The 25,577-nt window shown below is 40.3% G+C and overlaps 2 protein-coding genes and 1 non-coding gene across 3 annotated transcripts; 1 reads left to right on the forward strand and 2 right to left on the reverse strand.

Annotated features, from left to right (window-relative positions):
• Nucleotides 1-1,586: 1,586 nt before the first annotated feature.
• Nucleotides 1,587-13,787, forward strand: LOC103412447 (uncharacterized). The gene is made up of 5 exons (XM_029110409.2): nucleotides 1,587-1,829; nucleotides 2,108-3,446; nucleotides 4,016-4,285; nucleotides 12,973-13,128; nucleotides 13,408-13,787. Exons 1-5 carry the CDS (start codon nucleotides 1,822-1,824, stop codon nucleotides 13,525-13,527), a joined length of 1,893 nt encoding a protein of 630 aa, XP_028966242.2. The 5' UTR covers nucleotides 1,587-1,821; the 3' UTR covers nucleotides 13,528-13,787.
• Nucleotides 13,788-14,364: 577 nt separating this feature from the next.
• LOC103446492 (lysine-specific demethylase JMJ28-like) lies at nucleotides 14,365-20,691 on the reverse strand. The gene is made up of 13 exons (XM_008385632.4): nucleotides 19,704-20,691; nucleotides 19,483-19,634; nucleotides 18,868-18,973; nucleotides 18,641-18,773; nucleotides 18,490-18,553; nucleotides 17,645-18,392; nucleotides 17,094-17,423; nucleotides 16,167-16,697; nucleotides 16,011-16,083; nucleotides 15,847-15,932; nucleotides 15,544-15,663; nucleotides 15,148-15,446; nucleotides 14,365-14,948 (listed from the first exon to the last, which is right to left on the reverse strand). Exons 1-12 carry the CDS (start codon nucleotides 20,379-20,381, stop codon nucleotides 15,375-15,377), a joined length of 3,093 nt encoding a protein of 1,030 aa, XP_008383854.3. The 5' UTR covers nucleotides 20,382-20,691; the 3' UTR covers nucleotides 14,365-14,948; nucleotides 15,148-15,374.
• A 3,172-nt stretch (nucleotides 20,692-23,863) lies between these two features.
• Nucleotides 23,864-23,985, reverse strand: MIR397B (microRNA MIR397b). Its single transcript, NR_120953.1, has one exon. It is a non-coding gene; the product is annotated as a microRNA MIR397b (primary transcript).
• Between the last annotated feature and the right edge of the window lie 1,592 nt (nucleotides 23,986-25,577).

The raw sequence follows: 25,577 nt of genomic DNA on the forward strand, positions 1-25,577 counted from the left end.
GAAATTAGGAAGAAAATACTATTGTTTGTTTAATAAGATTGTAGTACAGAATGTAGAACAATTTAATTTGTACCTTTTTTTCCCTATGAGTTGTATAGGTATTGAAACCTTGGACTTCAAGTTGCACATTCCGTATCTTTCCAAATGTTCCCTTGTGTGAGTAATTTTGCTTGATTAAACCCTTCACTCAAGTTTAGGATGCCAGACTGTGTGTATATATCCACTACGGGCCTCTCTCACAAGTAGAACGCCCTTCTGCAGTATCAATCAAGTTAATCTTTACTGATAAATTAAGCTCCTTCGATCACTGCTAGTAAGACCGACGAATTCGATTCGGTTAAGGAAATCACAGATTCGGCATTTCTAATGCTTGCAAGACCTCCCTTCAACTCAAAAGCGCGCGCTTGTTTGTTGAACGTACGTTTGACCAACTTATACCTCATGTCCTTGCTATCTGCAACTTCGTTGTAGTAGTAAGTTACAGCCGAAGTAGGGAGAAGCTTGAGTTCCCCTCGCCCTGTAATCTTCAAGACCAGTGAAAATCATGCGTGTGCATGGCATCTGTCCGTACTGCATGAGAGTTTTCAATCAAAACTTGATTCAACAAGGCATATAATCCAATTGTTTAATTCTTAGTTTAAACTCCTACAAAAAAATAAATTCTTGGTTTATATATACTCTAATGAGCAAGTTCTCTACTGACTCCCCCCCCCCCCCAACATTATTAATATATAAGCTAAGTTTAGGAGATTTTTTTTCAATTATCTGGTATTTAAACAGATGCTCTACATGTCATAATGCAATTAGAGGAACACATAAATATATATCATTTTCTCCACTTGTATTATAAAGTTTAATTGTTTTTTCAATAGTGGAAAGAAAAGAAAATTGATTTTTCGTACTTTTTTTGGTTAGATTGTTTTGATACTTGAATGAAGTACCAATCTCTAGATTCCTGTCGCAAGAAACTCATCATCTTGTCATATATTATACATTCTTGATAATAAAAATTCAAAAATATTCATGAGCACAAAATACTTTCTCTGAAGAAACACTTCGTGTCTACGAACAACGTTCAAGTTCTAAGTCCCTTGCTTCCTATTAAAGCAAGCACATATTTCTTTAATTAAAATTTTAATTTGTTTTTAATAAAATATTTTCAACAAAAGCATTTATAAGGAGACGGATTTACAAATTCACCGGATAAATTCTTAAATAAATAAAAAAAAAGTTGTGAGGACTGTTTTCCCACTCTTTGGGTGATAAAAATGATTATTTTGAATAAACGATATTGTTTACACTAAATGAAAGAGAGGGAGGGGGTGACTTTAGTCTCACAATGGACTAGTAATAATGTGGTTCAAATTTATATTTGGCAAGAATCGAACTTAAAATGTCTCACTTACAAATAAAGAATAATATTACTAGACCTAATACTAAGTGACAGGTAATAAAAGAATAAATAAACGTGACAAATATCCGAAATAGGTCAGCAACTTGAAAAGGTATCATCTCGTGAGGCCCATGAGACAGGGCCCAACAACGACCCAATTAACCATCCGATCCCTTCTTCTTCCTCCAAACCCAAAGCTTTGATCCGACGGCTTGTTGTTTACGTTGTCTGAAACCCTAAATCTCACCGACCAATTATTCCACACGAAAAATCAAAATTAAAAAATCTCAGGGTTGTCGAGCATGAAGGAGGGCGCTGCCTAAAGGGCTCGAGTCCCATGAGAAAAAGATGCTGTTTAGAGCAACCCTACACCTCCTCCTCCGTCGGCGCACGTTAGCCCCTTCCAGTCTGCCTCCGGTCCGATCGCCATGTCGAGGTCCGTCGCCTTGCCTTTCTGCTTTTTGTTTCAGCTAGGGTTTGGGTTTTTTGTGACGATTTGTTTTAGTGATTAGAAAGCAATCGCCTTTTGTTTGGAAACATTGGAAAATTGGGTAGTTGGTTATAATTCTTGATTTTCGTTTTTAATGTATGAATCATTGTTGCAAATGGGAATGGAGTGTCGATTTTTTTTGAGAAATGAAGCGATTTTTCTATATGTTTGCGAATTGGAATGGTAATATGAAGATTTTAATTGGGTTGGTATTTGGAATGCAGATTTTTGACCTTAAGAAGCTTTAGAAAAGTAGCGAATACGGTTGTTAAAAGCCCGAAACAGAGTTGTCCGGAAGCGGAAAAGTATGGGACAATTGTTAGAATTGGCCTACATCATCCCCAGTACAGGTTCTACAGGGACTATACGGTTCCTAATGGAGGACATGCCACATTCTCATTGTACAATACCACAAAGAGTTTTCACCGGAGTAATTATTCCCGGAGTTTTGCTGTCATTCCCGCAAGAGGTGCAGTGAGACATCATGCCCAACTTGCTTGGAAAAGGCTCTCCGAAAGATTTTCCTCTAGTGGTCGTGGATTCTCGCGCATAAATAATTTTGCGCAAGCTTTCAGCTTGGCTGTAACCCGTTCTAACCTGTTGCTTCCTGGTATTTTTGCCTTCACAAGTGGGAAGCTAGCATGGTCACAGATGTCTTTGGCAGAAACGGAATACCAACCACCAGGAAATACTTTGTACATGCGTGCACAGGATGGACATGCTTTTATGACCTCATTAGCGTTTGCAGTTTTAGAAGGTGCGATCTTGATATTCAGAGCAGTCACCCTAGGAATCTTGTTCACACCCAGCATAGTGATGGCTGCATTTGCTGACTGCTTTGGACCTGAGTTTAGGAAGTTGTGGCTTCATGTTGTTCACCGAACATTGGAATTGGCAGGCCCAGCTTTCATCAAATGGGGTCAATGGGCAGCTACACGGCCTGATCTCTTCCCGAGAGATTTATGCACTAAGCTCTCTGAGCTTCACACCAAAGCTCCAGAACATAGCTTTGCCTACACGAAGAAAACTATCGAACGGGCGTTTGGACGCAAGCTGCCCGAGATTTTTGACAACTTTGAAGAGAAGCCAGTAGCATCTGGAAGTATTGCTCAAGTGCATCGAGCTACTTTAAGATTTAGATACCCTGGTCAACAGATGAAGCCCATAGTAGTTGCAGTAAAGGTTAGACACCCTGGTGTTGGTGAATCAATTAGGAGAGATTTTTCTATAATCAATCTGGTTGCAAAAATTTCAACGTTCATTCCTGCTTTAAAGTGGTGGAGATTGGATGAAAGTGTGCAGCAGTTTGCAGTTTTTATGATGTCTCAAGTTGACCTAGCGAGGGAAGCTGCCCATTTGAGCCGCTTTATTTATAATTTTCGTAGATGGAAGGATGTCTCTTTCCCAAAGCCTGTGTATCCACTTGTGCATCCTGCTGTTTTGGTGGAGACTTATGAACAAGGGGAATGTGTCTCACACTATGTTGATGATCTTGAAGGGCATGATCGGATTAAATCTGCACTTGCTCACATCGGGACACATGCACTTTTGAAGATGCTCCTGGTAACATTTATACCCTTCATGTTTGTTGCAATGCATTTCTGCTTTAGAACTTTGGTGATTGCATTGTGTTTGAACCTCGTAAGCATCTCTTTGTAAAGTTAGTGATTTCTACTGTTTGATATAGCTGAAGGTTGTCTTAATACTTTAATTTTTTAAGAAAAAGCATAATTATCTTATGCATGAATGAGCCGATGACTATAAGCAGCTGACGACAGTCTCCGCGCCCAGCTTGCTATTATGCATTATGTGTAACTTTTTATTTTCTTTTTTTTGTTCAGCATTTTGGAACATGTGCCAAAAAAAATTTCTCCCATGTAAAATTACATGGTCGAGTTTTTTATCCTTTTTGTTTAAGCATATTGGAACATCTCCCCTCTAAAGTGGTCAAGTTCAGTGGATAAGAAATGGTGGGTTTTTTTTTTTTTTGGGGGGGTGGGGGGGGGGGGTGTCATGCGGTATATACTGTGTTATGTTTGATTTGCTATAGTTTGATTATTAGTGGGAACTTAGACGTTCTGGTCTTTGGTACTTTTCAGTACGTTCTAAGTTATGAGAATCTCTTCCTTCAGGTGGACAACTTTATTCATGCAGACATGCATCCTGGAAATATCCTTGTCCGGGTGGCTCAGAACAAGTCTTCTAGGAAGAGACTCTTCAAATCAAAGCCACATGTCATTTTCCTTGATGTAGGCATGACTGCTGAACTCTCTAAAAATGATAGAGTAAACTTAGTGGATTTTTTCAAGGCGGTTGCTTGTCGTGATGGGCGCACTGCTGCTGAGTGCACACTCAGACTATCAAAGCAACAGAAATGCCCTGACCCAAAGGCTTTCATTGAGGTACTGATTGTGATAAGGTTGCATGATTTGATTTTTCTATTGGAACTTGGAAGTTTATTTGTAATTCTACGTATGCTTAGGGAACTCAATTCTCTTGAACTTAAATTCTCTTGAACTTAATTCACCATAAAAGGTTTTGCCTCTTGTTTGGTTAGCTCATTAAATACAACAACAACAACAAAGCCTTTTCCCACTAAGTGGGGTCGGCTATATGAATCCTAGAACGCAATTGCGCTCGATTTTGTGTCATGTCCTCCGTTAGATCCAAGTACTTAAGTCTTTTCTTAGAGTCTCTTCCAAAGTTTTCCTAGGTCTTCCTCTACCCCTTCGGCCCTGAACCTCTGTCCCGTAGTCACATCTTCGAACCGGAGCGTCAGTCGGCCTTCTTTGCACATGTCCAAATCACCGGAGCCGATTTTCTCTCATCTTTCCTACAATTTCGGCTACTCCTACTTTACCTCGGATATCATCATTCCCAATCTTATCCTTTCTCGTGTGCCCACACATCCCACGAAGCATCCTCATCTCCGCTACACCCATTTTGTGTACGTGTTGATGCTTCACCGCCCAACATTCTGTGCCATACAACATCGCTGGCCTTATTGCCGTCCTATAAAATTTTCCCTTGAGCTTCAGTGGCCTACGACGGTCACACAACATGCCGGATGCACTCTTACACTTCATCCATCCAGCTCGTATTCTATGGTTGAGATCTCCATCTAATTCTCCGTTCTCTTGCAAGATAGATCCTAGGTAGCGAAAACGGTCGCTTTTTGTGATCTTCGCTAGATTGCTCCGGTCATTAGTGTGGATAAGTATATAAATGGATAGAGATAGGAAAGCAAACACAAGATGTACGTGGTTCACCCAGATTGGCTACGTCTACGGAATAGAAGAGTTCTCATTAATTGTGAAGGGTTTACACAAGTACATAGGTTCAAGCTCTCCTTTAGTGAGTACAAGTGAATGATTTAGTACAAATGACATTAGGAAATATTGTGGGAGAATGATCTCGTAATCACGAAACTTCTAAGTATCGGAGTGTGGTGTCGTCTTGACTTGCCTTATCTGTCTCATAGGTAGATGTGGCATCTTCTCTGGAAGTACTCTTCCTCCATCCAGGGGGTGGTATCTTTAACTGGTGGAGATGCACAAGGTAATGTATCAATTTCACTTGAAGCTTACTTGTAGTTTCAGGCTTGGTCAAGCGCGATACAAACCATGTAGTAGGAGTCCCCCAAGTCGCCGAGCTAGGGGGTCTGCTGAAAGAGGTGACAGACAAGGTAAGCAATCAGAGCTCCGACTGATTGTTCACCTTCTCCCCATCTTGCAGCAGCATGAAGGATAAAGAGAAGAAAATTGAGAAGAGATGATATGAGATACTTTTGCTTTTGAAGAAGTAACTCTCCACAGGCTTATTCTTGAACTGAGCTGGAGGGTTTTCTGGTTTCCTCCAGAATATAAGGCCGACTGAAGAATTTGAGGGTCAAAACAAGTCCATCAAATCTAGAGTACGTTCAACCCTGCTGATATGGGATACTTTTGCTTTTGACAAAGTAATGGATGTATCGGCACGTGTGCTGTTACGCTTGTCTCCACATGCTTCCTTGTATCCTTCGCACTTGCCCTATCTGTCCCTCAAGCAGATGCGGAATCTTCCCTGGAAACATAAGATGTTGAAGATGAGTACTCGAGAGCAATGCCAGGTAAGTAATCAGGTAAGGGGTTCCAGGCAGTCAGTTCCTGGCTGGAAGCTTGATTCCAAGTGCTGACTGATTGCTCTCTTTCTCCTTGTCTTGCAGGTAAAAACAAGGCCAAAGGAAAAGACAGGGAAAAAGCATGATATGGGATACTCTTGCTTTTAACCCTGATGATATGAGATATTCTTGCTCTAGTATAGCTTGTTTGCAGAGGTATTATCGGGGGGAAAGAAAGCTGAATATTTCGAAAGGCTTCGTTGGGAGTGCCCTCTCAGATATGATGAAGGGTTGAGCATTTTTGCAGGTCTGCCTGTCCGTTGGGGATGGAGGTCGACATATATAGGAGTCTCCCTAACAACAAGTAGTAATGCTATTCCTTTACCCTGCTTGGTCATAGCACGGTAGTGGGAGTTGCCAGTTTCACATGTTTTAACTCTGTCAGAGCACTTTGAAAAAGTGGTCTGTGGTATCTGGCTCTCGAGATTCGGAGAACGATGCCTCTTCGATTTTTGAGAAAGCAATCATGCTGGGGGTCTGGCTCTCGAGATTCGGAGAGCAGTGTCTCTTCGATTTTTGAGGAAGTAATCATGTTGGGAGTCTGGCTCTCGAGATTCGGAGGGCGGTGCCTATTCGATTTTGGAGCAAGCAATCTTGTTGGGAGTGTTGTCTCGAATGTGAGTAAAGGTTGGGCATGTTTGCTAGTCTACCTTGCCACGAAGCACAAAGGTTGACACACAGGGACTTTCCAATTATCCAGCAATGGTACTGTTCCTTTACCCTCTCTTCGATTTTGAGAAAGTAGTCATGTTGGGAGTCTGGCTCTCGAGATTTGGAGGACGGTGCCTCTTCGATATCCAGCAGTGGTACTGTTCCTTTACCCTTGTGGGTAATAATATGGTAGCTAGACCTTCAAAATTTATGTGTCTAAACTTTGTTAGTGCTGTTTCTTTGCTATTCTTTTACCTTTCTTGGTCAGAGCGATGTAGTGGGAGCTGCAAGCTTCACGTGCTCAACTTTGGCAGAGAACTTTGGCAAATTCATCTGTGGTACCCATGAGCTATTGTTGCGTGTGGGAAGTGGATGATTGAACAGTAAGATTCATGTGCTTTCTACTTCACCAGAAGTCTGCGACAGAATGCCCATAATTTCTGCAAAGTTGAGTGTGCGTGTGACAGGTGCTGACAAGGCTAGAAAAGTAGGTGCCTCTTCGATTTCTGAGATCGGCCCTCGTGGTCTCTGAGCAGCCCAGCTTTTGAGAAAGCGAGCGCCTCTTCGATTGATTCGGAGAACGATGCCTCATCGATTTTTGAGAAGGCAATCATGCTGGGGGTCTGGCTCTCGAGATTCGAGGAGCAGTGTCTTCGATTTTTGAGAAAGTAATCATGTTGGGAGTCTGGCTCTCGAGATTCGGAGGGCGGTGCCTCTTCAATTTTGGAGCAAGCAATCTTGTTAGGAGTGTTTTCTCGAATGTGAGTAAAGGTTGGGCATGTTTGCTAGTCTACCTTGCCACGAAGTACAGAGGTTGCCACACAGGGACTTTCCAATTATCCAGCAATGGTACTGTTCCTTTACCCTCTCTTCGATTTTTAAGAAAGTAGTCATGTTGGGAGTCTGGCTCTCGAGATTCGGAGGACGGTGCCTCTTCGATTTTGGAGCAAGCAATCTTATTGGGAGTGTTTTCTCAAATGTGAGTAAAGGTTGGGCATGTTTGCTAGTCTACCTTGCCACGAAGCACAGAGGTTGACACACAGGGACTTTCCAATTATCCAGCAGTGGTACTGTTCCTTTACCCTTGTGGGTAATAATATGGTAGCTAGACCTTCAAAATTTATGGGTCTAAACTTTGTTAGTGCTGTTTCTTTGCTATTCTTTTACCCTTCTTGGTTAGAGCGATGTAGTGGGAGCTGCAAGCTTCACGTGCTCGACTTTGGCAGAGAACTTTGGCAAAGTTATCTGTGGTACCCATGAGCTATTGTTGCGTGTGGGAAGTGGGTGATTGAACAGTAAGATTCATGTGTTTTCTACTTCCCCAGAAGTCTTCGACAGAATGCCCATAATTTCCGCAAAGCTGAGTGTGCGTGTGACAGGTGCTGACAAGGCTGGAAAAGTAGGTGCCTCTTCGATTTCTGAGATCGGCCCTCGTGGTCTCTGGGGAGCCCAGTTTTTTAGAAAGCGAGCGCCTCTTCGATTTCTGAGATCGGCCTTCGTGGTCTTTGAGCAGCCCAACTTTTGAGAAAGCAAACGCCTCTTCGATTTCTGAGATCAACCCTCGTGATCTCTAAGCAGCCCAGCTTTTGAGAAAGCAAACGCCTCTTCGATTTCTAAGCAGGCGCCTCTTCGATTTCTGAAGCTCCGTCGAGTGCAGATTTTTATAGGGGCTGGCATTAAGTTCCAAAGCACACTTGAATCTCCACCAGTAGAAGCTTCATTCTTGCACTTCTAAGATCTTGATTTGTCCGACCTCTTCTCTCTTCAACACTTTTGAAAATGTCTGGCCCTTCCGACCGTCGTTTTGACCTGAACCTTGTTGAAGAGGCAGCCCCGCCTTCTCCAGACAACATATGACGCCCATCCTTCGTCTCCCCTACTGGTCCTCTTACCGTTGGGGATTCCGTGATGAAGAATGATATGACCGCTGCGGTGGTGGTCAGGAACCTTCTCACTCCCAAAGATAACAGACTACTTTCCAAACGGTCTGATGAGTTAGTTGTTAAGGATTCGCTGGCTCTCAGTGTTCAGTGTGCAGGTTCTGTGTCTAATATGGCCCAACGCCTATTTGCTCGAACCCGCCAAGTTGAATCATTGGCGGCTGAAGTGATGAGTCTCAAACAGGAGATTAGAGGGCTCAAGCATGAGAATAAACAGTTGCACCGGCTCGCACATGACTATGCTACAAACATGAAGAGGAAGCTTGACCAGATGAAGGAAACTGATGGTCAGGTTTTACTTGATCATCAGAGATTTGTGGGTTTGTTCCAAAGGCATTTATTGCCTTCATCTTCTGGGGCTGTACCGCGTAATGAAGCTCCAAATGATCAACCTCTGATGCCTCCTCCTTCTAGGGTTCTGTCCAGTACTGAGGCTCCAAATGATCCCCCTCCGGTGCCTTCTCTTTCTGGGGCTCTACCGACTGCTGAGACTTCTCCTAAGCAACCTTTGTGAAGGCTCCCTCTTGTGTGTTTATTTTGACTCATGTATATGTATATATTTGTAGCTTATCGGGGATATCAATAAATAAGCTTTCCTTCATTTCAACGTATTGTGTTAAATACACCAAAGCCTTCTTCGCTAAGTTCTTTGAATTTTCTTTTGTTGAAGCTTGTATGTTGAAGCTTTCTGAGTGGAGCATGTAGGTTGGGGTAGTGTTCCCTTAATTTCTCGAGTGAAGAAAACTTCTCGGTTGGAGACTTGGAAAATCCAAGTCACTGAGTGGGATCGGCTATATGAATCTTAGAACGCCATTGTGCTTGATCCTGTGTCATATCCTTCGTTAGATCCAAGTATTCTAAGTCTTTTCTTAGAGTCTCTTCCAAAGTTTTCCTAGGTCTTCCTCTACCCTTTCGGCCCTGAACCTCTGTCCTATAGTCGCATCTTCTAATCGGAGCGTCAGTAGGCCTTCTTTGCACATGTCCAAACCACCGTAACCGATTTTCTCTCATCTTTCCTTCAATTTCGGCTACTCCTACTTTACCCCGGATATCCTCATTCCTAATCTTATCCTTTCTCGTGTGCCCACACATCCAACGAAGCATCCTCATCTCCGCTACACCCATTTTGTGTACGTGTTGATGTTTCACCGCCCAACATTCTGTGCCATACAGCATCGCCGGCCTTATTGCCGTCCTATAAAATTTTCCCTTGAGCTTCAGTGGCATACGGCGGTCACACAACACGCCGGATGCACTTTTCCACTTCATCCATCCAGCTTGTATTCTATGGTTGAGATCTCCATCTAATTCTCCGTTCTTTTGCAAGATAGATCCTAGGTAACGAAAACGGTCGCTCTTTGGTATTTCTTGATCTCCGATCCTCACCCCTAACTCGTTTTGGCCTCCATTTGCACTGAACTTGCACTCCATATATTCTGTCTTTGATCGGCTTAGGCGAAGACCTTTAGATTCCAACACTTCTCTCCAAAGGTTAAGCTTTGCATTTACCCCTTCCTGAGTTTCATCTATCAACACTATATCGTCTGCGAAAAGCATACACCAAGGAATATCATCTTGAATATGTCCTGTTAACTCATCCATTACCAACGCAAAAAGGTAAGGACTTAAGGATGAGCCTTGATGTAATCCTACAGTTATGGGAAAGCTTTCGGTTTGTCCTTCATGAGTTCTTACGGCAGTCTTTGCTCCTTCATACATATCCTGTATAGCTTGGATATATGCTACTCGTACTCCTTTCTTCTCTAAAATCCTCCAAAGAATGTCTCTTGGGACCCTATCATACGCTTTTTCCAAATCTATAAAGACCATGTGTAAATCCTTTTTCCCATCTCTATATCTTTCCATCAATCTTCGTAAGAGATAGATTGCCTCCATGGTTGAGCGCCCTGGCATGAACCCGAATTGGTTGTCCGAAACCCGTGTCTCTTGCCTCAATCTATGCTCAATGACTCTCTCCCAGAGCTTCATTGTATGACTCATTAGCTTAATACCCCTATAGTTCATGCAATTTTGTACGTTGCCCTTATTCTTGTAGATAGGCACCAAAGTGCTCGTTCGCCACTCATTTGGCATCTTCTTCGTTTTCAAAATCCTATTGAAAAGGTCAGTGAGCCATGTTATACCTGTCTCTCCCAAAAGTTTCCACACTTCGATTGGTATATCGTCTGGGCCTATTGCTTTTTTATGCTTCATCTTCTTCAAAGTTACAACCACTTCTTCCTTCCGGATTCGCCGATAAAAAGAGTAGTTTCTACACTCTTCTGAGTTACTCAACTCCCCTAAAGAAGCACTCATTTCATGTCCTTCATTGAAAAGATTATGAAAATAACCTCTCCATCTGTCTTTAACCGCATTCTCTGTAGCAAGAACCTTTCCATCCTCATCCTTGATGCACCTCACTTGGTTTAGGTCCCTTGTCTTCTTTTCCCTTGCTCTAGATAGTTTATAGATATCCAACTCTCCTTCTTTGGTACCTAGTCGTTTATACATATCGTCGTAAGCCGCTAACTTAGCTTCTCTGACAGCTTTCTTCGCCTCTTGCTTCGCTTTTCTATACCTTTCACCATTTTCATCGGTCCTCTCCTTGTATAAGGCTTTACAACATTCCTTCTTAGCCTTCACCTTTATTTGTACCTCCTCATTCCACCACCAAGATTCCTTTTGGTGTGGGGCAAAGCCCTTGGACTCTCCTAATACCTCTTTTGCTACTTTTCAGATACAACTAGCCATGGAATCCCACATTTGGCTAGCTTCCCCCTCTCTATCCCACACACATTGGGTGATTACCTTCTCTTTGAAAATGGCTTGTTTTTCTTCTTTTAGATTCCATCATCTAGTCCTTGGGCACTTCCAAGTCTTGTTCTTTTGTCTTACTCTTTTGATATGTACATCCATCACCAACAAGCGATGTTGATTAGCCACGCTCTCTCCTGGTATAACTTTGCAATCCTTACAAGTTATACGATCCCCTTTCCTCATTAGAAGAAAATCTATTTGTGTTTTTGACGACCCACTCTTGTAGGTGATCACATGTTCTTCTCTCTTCTTAAAGAAGGTGTTGGCTAAGAAGAGATCATATGCCATTGCAAAATCCAAGATAGCTTCCCCATCCTCGTTTCTCTCCCCAAAACCATGGCCACCATGAAAACCTCCATAGTTGCCTGTCTCCCTGCCCACGTGTCCATTTAAATCTCCTCCTATAAATAACTTCTCCGTCTGAGCAATTCCTTGCACCAAGTCTCCAAGATCTTCCCAAAATTTCTCCTTCGAACTCGTATCCAACCCTACTTGAGGTGCGTACGCACTAATCACATTGATAACTTCTTGTCCTATTACAATCTTGATTGCCATGATTCTATCTCCTACCCTCTTGACATCTACAACATCTTGTACCAAGGTCTTGTCCACGATGATGCCAACACCGTTTCTCGTTCTATTTGTGCCCGAATACCAAAGTTTAAACCCTGAGTTTTCTAGATCCTTTGCCTTACTACCAACCCACTTAGTTTCTTGTAGGCACATAATATTTATCCTTCTTCTCACCATAACTTCCACTACTTCCATAGATTTTCCCGTTAAGGTTCCTATATTCCACGTTCCTAAACGCATTTTGCTCTCTTGAACTCTACCCTTCTGTCCTAGCTTCTTCACCTTCCCCCGTCTAATAGGATCAAAGTACTTCTTTTGTGTGTCCCGGGTAAAGTTGATAGGAGCATATGCTCCCAAATAACTTTGAGTGGAGTCGTTCGAAAATAAGTTTCTATGGCCCCCTTGCTCATTTAACACTGCATCCGGGTGCCGATGGAGATACAGCGACCCTTGCTCACTTATCACTGTGCTCGGGCCACACAGCGCGCCACTTACGGGTGACGCCCTAGCTTTAGCGCGATTTTGTTCTGGATTCATTTTCATAAGGATTCGACGTGATCATGGAGTGCCGGCTGTCGACTACCTGACGCCCTCCCCCTCCTCCTTTATCCGGGCTTGGGACCGGCCATGTAAGACATAGGCGGAGTTGGTTAGCTCATTAAATAAATTGCAAATTTTATATCCCCTTTAAATTTATATATTCATCATTAAGCTAAAGATTATGTAAAGAAATATTTCATATTTGGAAATATTTTGAATCAAACTTTCCCTGGTAATAATTTCTTGTCTTGTGAATTATATTAATCACAGTTGCAAGATGTGATATGTGTACTATACACTCCTTGTTTCATTTATTCGTGTATTGTAGACAAGTGCAGTTCTTAAATGTTATTACGTACTTGAGAAGCTTGCTTTACAAGTTTCCCTCAATCTACTATTGTTCCTACAGGAAGTGGAGGAGTCATTTGCTTTCTGGGGTACTCCAGAAGGTGATCTAGTCCATCCTGCTGAGTGTATTGAGCAGTTACTGGAGAAAGTTAGGCGTCACAGAGTCAATGTTGATGGCAATGTCTGTACTGTCATGGTAACGACTTTGGTACTTGAGGTAATTCCGTTTTCCTTTATATATCCACCACGGCTGAAGCATGGCTATTCTCTTATGAAATGAAACCTGTTGTTGCATTCTGTAATCCTTGCAATAAAAGCACGAGCAATTGCCCGTCTGTTGTTGATTGCTCAACTCCTTTCTGCTTCTCTTTATAAAGCCAATTTTATTTTCTTAGAAAACTAAAACGAATGGGATTAGATTTCACAACTGATGGTTGATTATTTGAGTGATTTCGTCGATAACTGCTCCACATATCTGAGTGATTGTGTTTTGCAGGGATGGCAGCGGAAACTCGACCCTGGGTACGATGTGATGCACACATTGCAAACGCTACTTCTCAAAGCCGACTGGGCAAAGTCCCTTTCCTACACAATTGAGGGGCTAATGGCTCCATAAGAAGGTCTTTGTCAGTGCTACTGCTACAATTACAAAAACAATTTTGACACTTTTGAATCCCAAAATATACCAGTCCCAAGAAAAAAGGGACACGAATGCTTTGATCTTTAATTTTATTTCATTTTATTCAATATTTTGAAGGTTCAATCCTTTGTGTATTATTTAGCTTGTTTTCGGCGAAAAGGGTTTCCTGTTTTGAAGCCTGAAGCAAAAACAGTAGAGGAAAAAAAAGAGAAATAAAGTGAAGATGTATTCTTTCCTGTACAGCTTGCAGTTTTATAAATTAATGCCTTCCTTGAGATTACTTACTTGACATATCTATTGGAAATAGATCATCGCCGGATCCTTTTTCTGGGGATCCTAGGAATCTCATGATCATAATCGTTCATCGTACATTGTGAGATTAGAAATCATTTCAAAATTTAAAATTAAATATAAATATTATATAACAAAAACTAACTGCATGATGTACAGTTATAATCATCTCCAGCAAAGTGATCCTCGCCGGATCCTTTTCCATATCTATTTACAGCACCTATCTTTCTCGTTTAAGTTACTCTCCCTTGCCAAGAACAAGAAGAAAAACATAGGATGAGTAGAAATTTTCTCTCGTTGATTGCACGATGTACGATATACGATCATGATCACGAGATTCCTAAGAAAACAATCCTCGCCGGATCCTTTTCCATATCTATTTACAGCACCTATCATTCTCGTTTAAGTTACTCTCCCCTTGCCAAGAACAAGAACAAAAACATAGAATGAGTAGAAATTTTCTCTCGTCGGGTCGGATCGATCCGGTAGGAACCATGAACCTGATATTATCAACAAAATATAGGATCAATCAAATCGCGAAATTTCTTCCATGCTCTGGACTATTCAATACAACGGAACAGAATGAATAAAAATAGCAAGTTAAGAGGAATAGAGTGAAGAAAAACGTACGGAATAGACGAAACCATTACCCTAATGACTTAACCTTTAAAAGCTACAATAGCTACACTGGAAAAGTTAGTTTTCGCTCGCTAGTTCTCGTGCCATCCGAAATGCGTTCAGTGGCGACTCAGACTCGAATGTTCTATGTCCATAAGGGATCGGAAAACATCATGGTTATATGTCGTGAAATGAAATTGTACCAGCATGTAATCAGACGCTACTTGCTAGGTAATGAAGCAGGGTTTCGAGAAACATTCCCGTCTGATGTAAGGTCAATGCTCCCATTCCTTCCATTTCTTATTCTCTCTGCCGGGAAGGAACAGTAACACTTGGCTCTTTTATCGCGACCGCAACAAATGAAGAATGTATATACACCTCTCTGTGTAATAGAATCAAAACGAATCAAAGTAGCCTCTCCACGATCTACAGCTGACGCAGTTTCCAGATGTTCATAGAAGATATAGCCGTGATCATCTAACCATTACCTGTAAGGAACATGGTAAGTGCTCAGACAATCCTGCAGTATGCATGGCAGTGAACAAAACAGACAACTATACTTTCTCAGAATGGAGAGAATAAGCGGGTGAGCCAAGGTTTACACACACAAACACGATACATGCATCATCATTCCATATGCCAGTTGATGTAGAAGCGTGATTTAATTGGAAAATATGAGTTCTATACCTTTTATTTGAGTATGGATAGAGTCCTGGGGACCTAGAGCCTCAGCAACGCAGAATTTACAAACAGGCAGTGGATACTCGACAATCGTTTAAAATCCCAAACTGTCATGCAACATCTTGACATGTCCAAGGAAGAATCTCCATTTGTTTTCTTTTTTTTCTGAAAATTCTGCAGGTGCTAAATGTTGGAAGCACAGAGGAGATAAATGTCTTCCTCAGCAGGGGCACTTACATTGCACAAGTAAGCTCACGTATTTCTTTGATTGCTGAACTAATACTATTAAGGGCCATTCTCTTCACCTGCATTTCATGACAAGGGCAGACACTTTCTGATCAATTTTTATGCATATTATGGAGAAAAAAATGACATCTCATACTAATATCAATGAAAGTTCACCTCTAGCTTGTCAACTTTTGCTTTATGGTCTGCTGGAAGCAGACGGACTTCATCAGTTAACTGGATGCACTCGGCAACATTTTCGGGTGATACAAAGTCCAGCACCACATGTACACAAGACTGCATGTCAAAAGAAACAGAATGTCCAATATTGTGATAATTTGCGGAAACAATAAACTTATCTGCATAATAAGTACAAGTCCTGTAAAAATTCTTGGTAATCATTCCAAGAACTCAAAAGTAGTAAAATACGAAAGATTCAAAAGGTTTTTCTAAATACTAGATCATAAAAGTGTCACGCACCTTAGAATTCCTAATCTGATATGGGCATCCAGCAGGTATGATAACAGCTTCTCCTATGTGTTGCTCAAAAGTCCAAGGCTCAATTTCTGGTGACAATGAGTGGTGGGTTAACTACAGTTATTCATAATTCAACCAGTGATTGAAATGACACAAATTACACTTACTAAATTCCTCCTTGAGCCTTAATTTGTGACTTGAGTCCAGAAAGAAACTCTGATCAAGAATGGGATGAACAACCTGCAGTAAGTGTGGACGTCAAAAAGTAAGATAGTCTTTAACCTGATCTGCTCAAATGCTGTAGCTATAGGTTTTGGGCTTACATGCTTATGAAAGTCAAATTTACGAGTGAATTCATTAGAGTGCCTTCTGAGATATTCTATAAGTTTTGGGACATCTTGTCTGCGAAACACATCCCATTGGGCACCACAAGACTTGTCCAAGGTTTGCTTTTCATAGCTATTGCAGCTGTCGACCAGAACCTCACACCTTGTATCTTTAGATGTTTCAGCATCATGAAGTCTCCCAGAGCTACTTAGTGTGGCTTCAGAATCAGTATCAGAATCAGATGTTTCAGCATCTGTGCATGCTTCATGCCTGGAGAAGCAAGACTCTCTAGCAATTCTTTTGCGTAAATGCATCTCCTCTCCGATCACATTATGTAGCCCTGCTTCTTTCATGGTTTCACTAAACAATAATGATTCTCCATTGTCTTTTTTTGCCACAAATTGTTCACAAGTAACCCTAGAACCCTCCCTCTGATATTGAGCCTTGTGCTTCTTCAGTAACTTTCTTATTTTTGAAACTTGTTCATCAGAGATAGGGACATCTGATGTATGTGCCAAAATGTTAACCTAGGGTCAAAAAAATCAACAGAATGAATGAAATGGAACACTTAGATCTGAAAAAATAACTGTTACCAAAGCAAAGCTAATCTTTAACAACCAAAAATATATATAAAAATGGTGAAGGTTTAGCAAACAGCTTATGGTTTTCTCCATATTCTTCGACCCAAATTTTTACTCAAATGAATTTACCAAGACTTTAAATTAATGCTTGGTGAAGTTGTCCAGGTGAGGTGAGACCACATCGGTATCAACCTATAAATTCAAATAAAATGCACGGAAAGCATTTACAGTTTCTTCAACAATTAATATGATATGGTGCCTACTTGTCCCATTGCAGCACATCATCAAAAGAAACAAGAGATCACTTGACAGTAAAGTAATAGGGATAATTACAAGGCATACCACATCATATGAGTCATAACATAGCTTTATCACTGCATTAGCTTGTACAAGTTGCTCGGTGCAGCCGTATGATATATAAACACAGGGACCTAGATCAGGTTTTGGGATTTCTTGTGGCATCCTTGCAGCAAGATTTAAAAGACCAGACGTGGGATTCATGTATTCTTGAAGTGGTAGAGCTCGTATTACTTCAGCATAATGAACTGGAAACTGTTCCTGAAACAACTGCGAAGAAAGCCAACCCTTCAACTTCAGTGTCTCATTCCATACATTTCGTTGGGCCTGCCCCCTTAATGAACCCATGAAGTACTGCCTGATTCCAAGTTCCACCTGCCATATAATATATATAAGTTTTTCTTTTAGAAGAAAGAAGGCTGGATGGTAGGAATATAATCATGTGTACTTGAAGAGTTTAGAGATAAAGGAGGTAAAAATGCAGAGGACTATCAGTTTTCTTTTTAAAGGCTAAATTTGAGAATGGGATTAGGTGTAGACAATCGTGAATCAAAAGATAAAGAGAGCAAATCTATAAGCAGTAGAGCTCCACTGACCTCGCACCAATCCAAGCAGTGGATAGCTTCATTTGAATTTGTGTTATTTTCATATCTAGCAATGCTCCTCTCAAGATAAGTGCAGAACATGGACACTGGATCCCAAGTCAAATCTGATGTAGTTTGAAGTACGTCTCGGACTATTACAGGATGACCTTTACTCCAGTGCTTCTGAAAGTGCTCAACATTATCACCATTTGTGCCCAGTAGCGTGGGGTAGTATAAGTAGTTATCGTTTGAGTTCTCTCTCACTGAAGCTTCTTGCAACTGTCGATTCCCATCAGTTTTCTGGTCCACGCCCAAACATAGTGGACAGCACAAAGACATGTCAGCAGTTTCTGGAAATTCATAGCTGCAAACTATTTCTTCTGCACTTACTTCCAGGTCTTTGATCCAACATAATGGAAAAACACATCTCAAATCAAGGAGGCTGTCACCACAACCTCCAAGCTCCTTAGGTGGGCAAGATATACCATTAACAGCATTACAAGATTTCAAGCTAGGTACTGATGCAGAAGAAGGGTACAAACTGCGGAAACTTTGCTTATGGGTGGTTATTGGCTTCTTTACAAGTTGCCCCTTACGAGAGACACAAGTTTTCTTTTTGTTAGTCTGCTTTATGAGAGTTGTGTTTATACCACCAAAAAGGCTCCCACTTAAAAGATCTCGACAGCAACTTAAACAAAGGTTATAGGAACAATTTGGGCAGCTTCTATGGAGATCCACTATTGAAGCTTTGCATTTATTGCTGTTCCCAAAGTCATTGATGCACCACACAAACAATGCAAGATCATTACATAAATTCCACTTTAACTGTTAAAACATTGCAGAATTATAGAACATACCAGCAGTGTTGTTCGTTGCAGCTATATTCAGCCTGCTTGATATGAACTTCAGATAGCTCTTCCCCTGGTATTACGAAGAAAAGATAGTTTTTTCAGTTATGACCACAAAGTTGGCGCAAAGAGCAACATTGTCAGTAGAATTACACAGTACCTCTCATTTTTGCCTCTGCTTCTAGCTCAACTTTCTGATCTTGGTTTATTTGTTTTAGCACGGGAAGAAGCATACAAATCAGATAATGGAACTGTAGTATTACTTCAACTTTATTCTTAACCCCCAAATAATCCTGACAAAAAGGGTGTGCATGATTTAAATCATTAGCATCTAACATCATACGAAGCATGAACAAGTTCACAAATGAGCCAAATTTAATGTCAGACCTTACTTTCCGCATCTTTTGATTGATTTTCAGAGCATTCCTTACAGGGGCAAGTTCCTCGACAGACTGGGCATGCCATTTTGACTTCATCTTGTGTATCAAAGTACCTAAATTGTTTTAAGAACCAAGATTCATCAAGCCTCATTGATTATAACAAGGAGAAGAACTATAACAAACAGCTTAGGAGAATAACGATATTATTGCAATGAGTTCTAGTCCTACCAATGTATTATCAGATTTGGCCTGGAGAATTGAATTCTCTCTGTGTCTCTACCAATGTTTTCATCTTGTAGGATGCAGAACATTCTACACAATCATGGCTTCTCATATAGATATCAGATACGCAGACAAGGGTGAATTTTCTAGCGTGACGGAAAAATACAAGTTCTTTATAAAGTTTTATTACAAAACATCAATCTCTCGGATCGTGGTGAAATTTACATACATTTCGGTATTCAAGGCCAGTATTCTAACTAATGACGACCAAATCCATATAAAAGAATTGAAACAAGAACTGTGTACCAGCATTGCAGTCTATGAGAATTGGTAACAAGAAACTTAGCTCTAAGATTCAAACATAAATTTGAGGCCATAATCCACAAAACACAAAACAAACCTTTCTTTGACGCAATTCAAGCAAAAGAAGTGCTTCTGGCAACTCGAACACTTAATTAGAGCAGAAGAAACACCGCTCCCTCTTTTTCGACACCAATGGCACCTTCTCCTCTTACCTTTCCTCAACTTCCCCACATCATTATATGGCAGAACCTAAACCAAAAGAATCAAAATTTCAAAAACCATATGACCATAATTGTTTCTTTCAGTCATTCAGCTCACCTGCAATGTGCCAGCAGGAATTGGCTCGATGTTCTTTGACCGAAAGCACCTCCTCCGCGTAGCAACCGGAGGCAAATCAGCCCCGACCTTCCCATCAGAAGACGAATTGGAACCTGCATTGCCGGACCGAAGCCTCGGCGACTGCGAGGAAGATGAAGAGATTGCCATTCGGCCATTGGGCAAGTCTCTGGTGAGATCACCGCCGCCGTCATCGTCGTCTTCATCACCATCCTCACTCTCCTCCTCCACAACATTCTTCTTCTTCGTAGTCGTCTGGTTCCGCTTCTCGACCTCCCTCCTCAGCACCATCCGTATGAGGTCCAAATTCAACTCGCTCTTCTTCAACTTCACCTTCCGCTTCTTCTTCTTGCAATTCTTCACCGCCTCGTCGGATCGCTTCCGCTTCAGCAACTTCACCAAATTCTCCACTTTCCGTGCCCTAATTTTGACTCCACCGCCGTTTCCGCTGCCGTTTTGATCTTTGTCCCCAGCGTTTTTGGGCGTCCTCTGAAGCTTGAGTGACTCGGGGACTTTCTCTCTGAACTGACGGTGACGGCCTTGGAGATAGTGAATCTCGCAGAGCTTCATGTCGTCCATGACTCTCCGCTTGCACCGCCATTTCCGGCCGTCGGTCCGGCCGCACCGCAGATGGTCCGGCAGCGCACCCTCCTCGCCCATTCCACAAAATTGATCTGATTTTCCCGGAAAATGTCTAATTTTCTCGGGAAAACGCTGGCGACTGAGAAAAGAGAGACAAAGCAAGGGGCTTTTGAGAAAGGAAAGGGATTATTTTTAGGGGTTTTGGGAATTTTACCTTTTTCGTATTTATTGAGAGAAACAGATGGAGCTTAATCTAAAAGATTGAGTTTTGAGGGGCATATTCCGTAATTACAGGGGAAGAAGGAGTCCCATTTGGTCTCGAAATCGTGAATCAGGTCAGATTCAAGAAATCAACATCCAAGATAATCTGGTCAGGTTCCAACTCTGCAACTCTGCTGCTGCACTGAATCCTCATATTTTGCAAAAAGATTTTTTATTTTTATTTTTTATTACTGTTATGAATTTGGTTCGATAGGAGGCTGGTTCAGTGACAGTTTACTAAGTTTGGCTGCAATTGGTTTTTACGATGCATGAACACGGTGATATCTCTTCGTATTCTCCTGTTGTGTTGTATTCCCAAGTCGTGTTGCATTGCTGTGTTCGTGTCCATGCATCGTAAGTTTTTATTCAGTTTTTCTCACTACATTTTTCAATTTGCAAATTTGGGGTACTTTTTTTGCAGCTTTGATTGATAGCTTGTGTTGCATGTGATTAGAGCTCTGAATTCCAAGTTTGGAATTTGATAAATTGATGTGGCATTTCAAATGCTTTTCAGTTTTTAGAGTGTGTATATAGTTCAGTTTTTAGTATGTCCAAATTTAATGTGCTGTATATATTATATTTTGTGGGTTTATTTGCTGCAACTTTGGACTATCTTTTGTTTATTTGGGATTTAAATAGGGAAGAAAAAGAGAAATGGAGTGTCCCATGCAACTGCTTATTGAAATTGGTTTTCTGGCTTTTCTTCATCTGATTGCCATGCAATGCAGCTGCAAACTTGCAATGCTGCATCCGACTAATTCTAGTTTTAGTTATTTTAATTCAATTTGTCTGATATTATGCAGCATGTAAACTTCCTTCACTTTCATGAGCAATCATGAGAAACAACAACCAACATGATTTATGAAAAACAAGCATGCTACGTATATCATTGCATTATATAATTCAATTGTTAATTTGTTCGTTCGAAGTTTATTTTATTATGAATTAATTTAGCATGCATTTAAGATTACTCCTTCTTTTCTGCCGACGAGAGCAATTTAGATTATCGCTTTGTACAAACAAATGCAGCTTTGCATGTTCCATTTCCTGGAAAATGGCATTGGCATTATATTTTTACACGTTTTTATGGTCATTTGGAACAATTATGAAGTTGATAACAAAAAAAAAAAAAAAAAAAAAAAAACCCTGCATAGTACTCCTAGTAAAAACACGTGGGTTCCATACCAAGATATTGCTATTTCCCGAAGTAGCATGCTGTACATAGCTTTCTAGTTAATTATATAGCTCAGTTGAACCTAATTTAAAACAGAATAATGCCTTCATTAAAGTATCTTTTTTTGTTTCATTTGAAAAATACATATCAATTTGATATGAAGTATATTTACAATTTGGTTTGACAAACGTCTTGAGATGATATAATTAGTAAATATGTTCTTCCTCGTGTCAACATTATATACATGCATCCTTCATGAAGAATATCTGCATATCATCTTCTGCGGAGGACAATCTTGCCTTCTGCATCTTCATGCACAATGGCTACAACTTCCTCAGGGGGAACGTTCCACCAGATCCTAGGCTCCTCTAGCTGATGTCCAATTTGAGCAAATTTATCCGCGGCTCGATTGCCTTCCCTATAAACGTGACTCACAATGCAACCGTTGAGTTTTGGCAAAATCGAATTCACATCGTTAACTTGCCTTTGAACTTCTGCACATTTAAAATCTTTCTTTCTTTTCACAATAATATCGAGCAATGCCTTGGCATCTCCTTCAAGCCACACGTCTCTAAAGCCATTTTCTAACACCAACTCGAGGCCTCTTTTTAGGGCTACCAACTCAGCAATGGTGCTGTTGGCTTCTCCAATGGACTCAGCAAACCCTAGCAAGAATTCTGCCTTGTGGTTCCTAAAGACCCCTCCAATGCTAGCTTTTCCTGTTTTGCCTTTTGAAGATCCATCAAAGTTCAACTTGGTCCATCCAATCTTGGGCTTTTCCCATTTCACCGGAATCGGCTTTTTTCGATAATTTCTTACTGAAAACCAACCGGGCTTTGTAGTACTGGATAGACTTTGGCACCTCCAAATTTTTGTAAAGGCTAACATGATTTCTCCGCTGTAGACTTGTACTAGTTTAATCGGTGGTGTTATAAGAATGACTAAAAACACTTTCAACTATCAAAAACGCTTTCGGCAATGTTTGTTCGATGTGCGCTTGTAACAAAAATGTGCTTCATCAATCATCACGTATATAGTTTAGTTTTTCAGAGAGAGAGAGAGAGAGAGCACTTTGAAATGAAACCTTCAATTGATTAAGTACAATACGGAATATATATATATGGACATATATCTGCATTTTGATGCTAATCAGAAGTTTAGATTAACCGAAAACCAGCACGATTGTGTAAAATGAACTATTGCTTGACGTAATAAAGGTCTTCTCCTTGGTTATGAAGTTGAGTGTAGGCAAAGCAACTAGAAGATTCAGAATTATGGAACGCTAATTGAGGCAGCAAGCAGCATTAATTTGGATCATACGGTTGATACCAAAATAATATATTTATGAAATTTTCCTGAAAGGTTTCTTCAAAATCTCAAAAGCATATTCTGATTTATATTTTTTATGGGTTTTGTTTGAAAGAAAAGCTCAAGTGTACGACTACTGTTTCGTTTACGTACAGGGATGGTTGCAGTTTTGCATGAGGAGTGAATTTTGTATTTGTGTTCATGACATGAACATTGACCTCGATTAATGCTTAATTTGGAATTTAGATCATAAAAAATCTAAATATTCTGCAGTAAACGTCATAATTTTACCAAGAAAATTAGGAAGTGCTTGCAAAATCAGTATTCCTGGTCCTCTTTTATGTGTATTTTGTATTTGGGTATAACTTGTTATATTTAATTAAACCCCCTTTTTTTTTTAAATAAAATTGATATTTTTAGGTTGAAAGAAAAAAAAAACTGAGAAAAAGTCAAAGACTTCATGCTTGCTCTATTGAAGAAATTGAATATATATATATCAAATTAGTAATAATTATAACAGTGGTCATTCCCTAATTTCCTACTCTCTTCTGAAAAGTCAAATTCAAAGAAATTAAGAACAATATAATTTATCATATTGGTAATTGAGGAGAGACTGCACTTCCAATCTCAAAAAGAGTTGCAGGCTATTGATCCTGGCCCTTAAAATGTCCTGCGTAAGAAGAACAATATATATATATATATATATATATATAATTACGTACTGGAGATTTTTCCATAGCATTTCCTGGACTTACTAGTTTCCCAAGCGTTGAAGAAAGTTACAACATTGAAAGTTGAAACAATAGCTGAGCACTTGCCAAAATGGATAGAAACATAATTGGGTGCAGCGTTGATGAAATGTTTCGATGTCCTAATGAAGATTCAGAAGCAATACGAACTTTCATCAACGCTGCACTCAATGATGTTTCTTCAATCTGGATCCTCCAGTGCTTCCTCATTAACTATACGACTGATTTGAGCCCCATACATAATATATATTGGGTGCGGCAACTAGCAATACATTAGATTGAAAATGCAGTACACAAAGTTGTATTCAATCTCTTGACCTTGTACTACCAGCTCAAAACTGCTGCTGCTCTCAAGATTTGTACTGCTGACTATATATGGTACTGATAAAAAAATTTGTTGTACTACACTACATCTCCACCTAGATTAACCCCAAACACTTCTTTCTAGATCTATAATTTTCTTTAATTATCATGATTAATTATTAGATTATTTTTCTTAAGAGAGATTAAGTTATGCATGTAAATAACAAAAATGAGTAGGTCCAATTTTGGAACACAATGATGAGTAGGTCCAGTTATAGGGCAAATGTTCTTTGAAAATTACATGGCAATAACCCTAATTTCAAACGAAGTACAAAAAACTACCTCAACTATTGGTGTCACGACATTTTCATACCTCATATTTTAAAATTGACAATGTCATACCTCATCTTACGAATTTGTGCTAATGTCATACCTCCGTCAGTTTTTCTATTAATTTCTCAGTTAATTGCTGACGTGGCTTGATTCAGGACTCACTTTTTATTAAAAAAATATTAAAAACTAAAAAAAATCATTTAATATTTTTTAAATATTAAAATAATAAAGAAGGTTATTTAAAAAAAAAAAAAAAACCAAACGAAACTTCCCCTGCGCCCTATCTCTTCTCCCCCATCTTCATCTCCCTTCATCTTCTTCCTACCTACTACAACCCAGAAAAAAGAAAAAAAAAAAACAAACAAAACAAAACAAAATTTGTCCCTTACCCCCAGGCGCCCTCTCTCTTCTCCCCCATCTTCATCTTCTTTCCTCTTCTTCCCCCTATTTGTTGCAACCCAGATAGAAAATAAAGAACAAACAAACAAACAAAACTCCCCCCCCCCGCCCCCTCTCTTCTCCCCATCTTCATCTCCCTTCCTCTTCTTCCTACCTGCTACAACCCAGAAAAAAGAAAGAAAAAAAAAACTTCCCCCCCCCCACCCAACCTGCAGAAGAAGAAGAGAGAGAAGGAAAAGAAAGAAAAAAAGGTGCCTCGCCCCCCCAACCTGCAGAGGAAGAAGAAAAAGAGAGAGAAGGAAAAAAAAATACCAGTTCGTCCATCCCCCCGTGTACCCACCATTTTCCCTCCACATACATTCCCCCCATTTTCTCCGCGCCCAAGTTCTCAAAGAGATTTGGGGTTTTTTTTTTTTTTTTTTGGGTTGCAGGTAATGGGTGCGAGGTTGGGTGCAGAGGGTGGGTGGGGAGGTTGGGTGCGGAGAGTGGGTGCGGGGAGAAGAGGGGGGGGAGCGGGGAAGACAAATTGGATTTTCTTTTTCCTCTTTTTTTTTTTTTTCTGGGTTGAAGTTGCAGGAAGGGGGGAGAAGAAGAAGATGGGGAGAAGAGAGAGAAGGGGGGAAAGGGAACGAATTGATTGTTGGTGTATTTTTTTTTTTAATTACTTTTCCTTATTATTTTAATATTTAAAACTATTAAATGATTTTTTTGAGTTTTTAATAATTTTTTAATAGAAAATGGGCCCTG

Source organism: Malus domestica, chromosome 10, assembly GCF_042453785.1.
Source record: "Malus domestica chromosome 10, GDT2T_hap1".
Classification (NCBI taxonomy): Eukaryota; Viridiplantae; Streptophyta; class Magnoliopsida; order Rosales; family Rosaceae; genus Malus; species Malus domestica.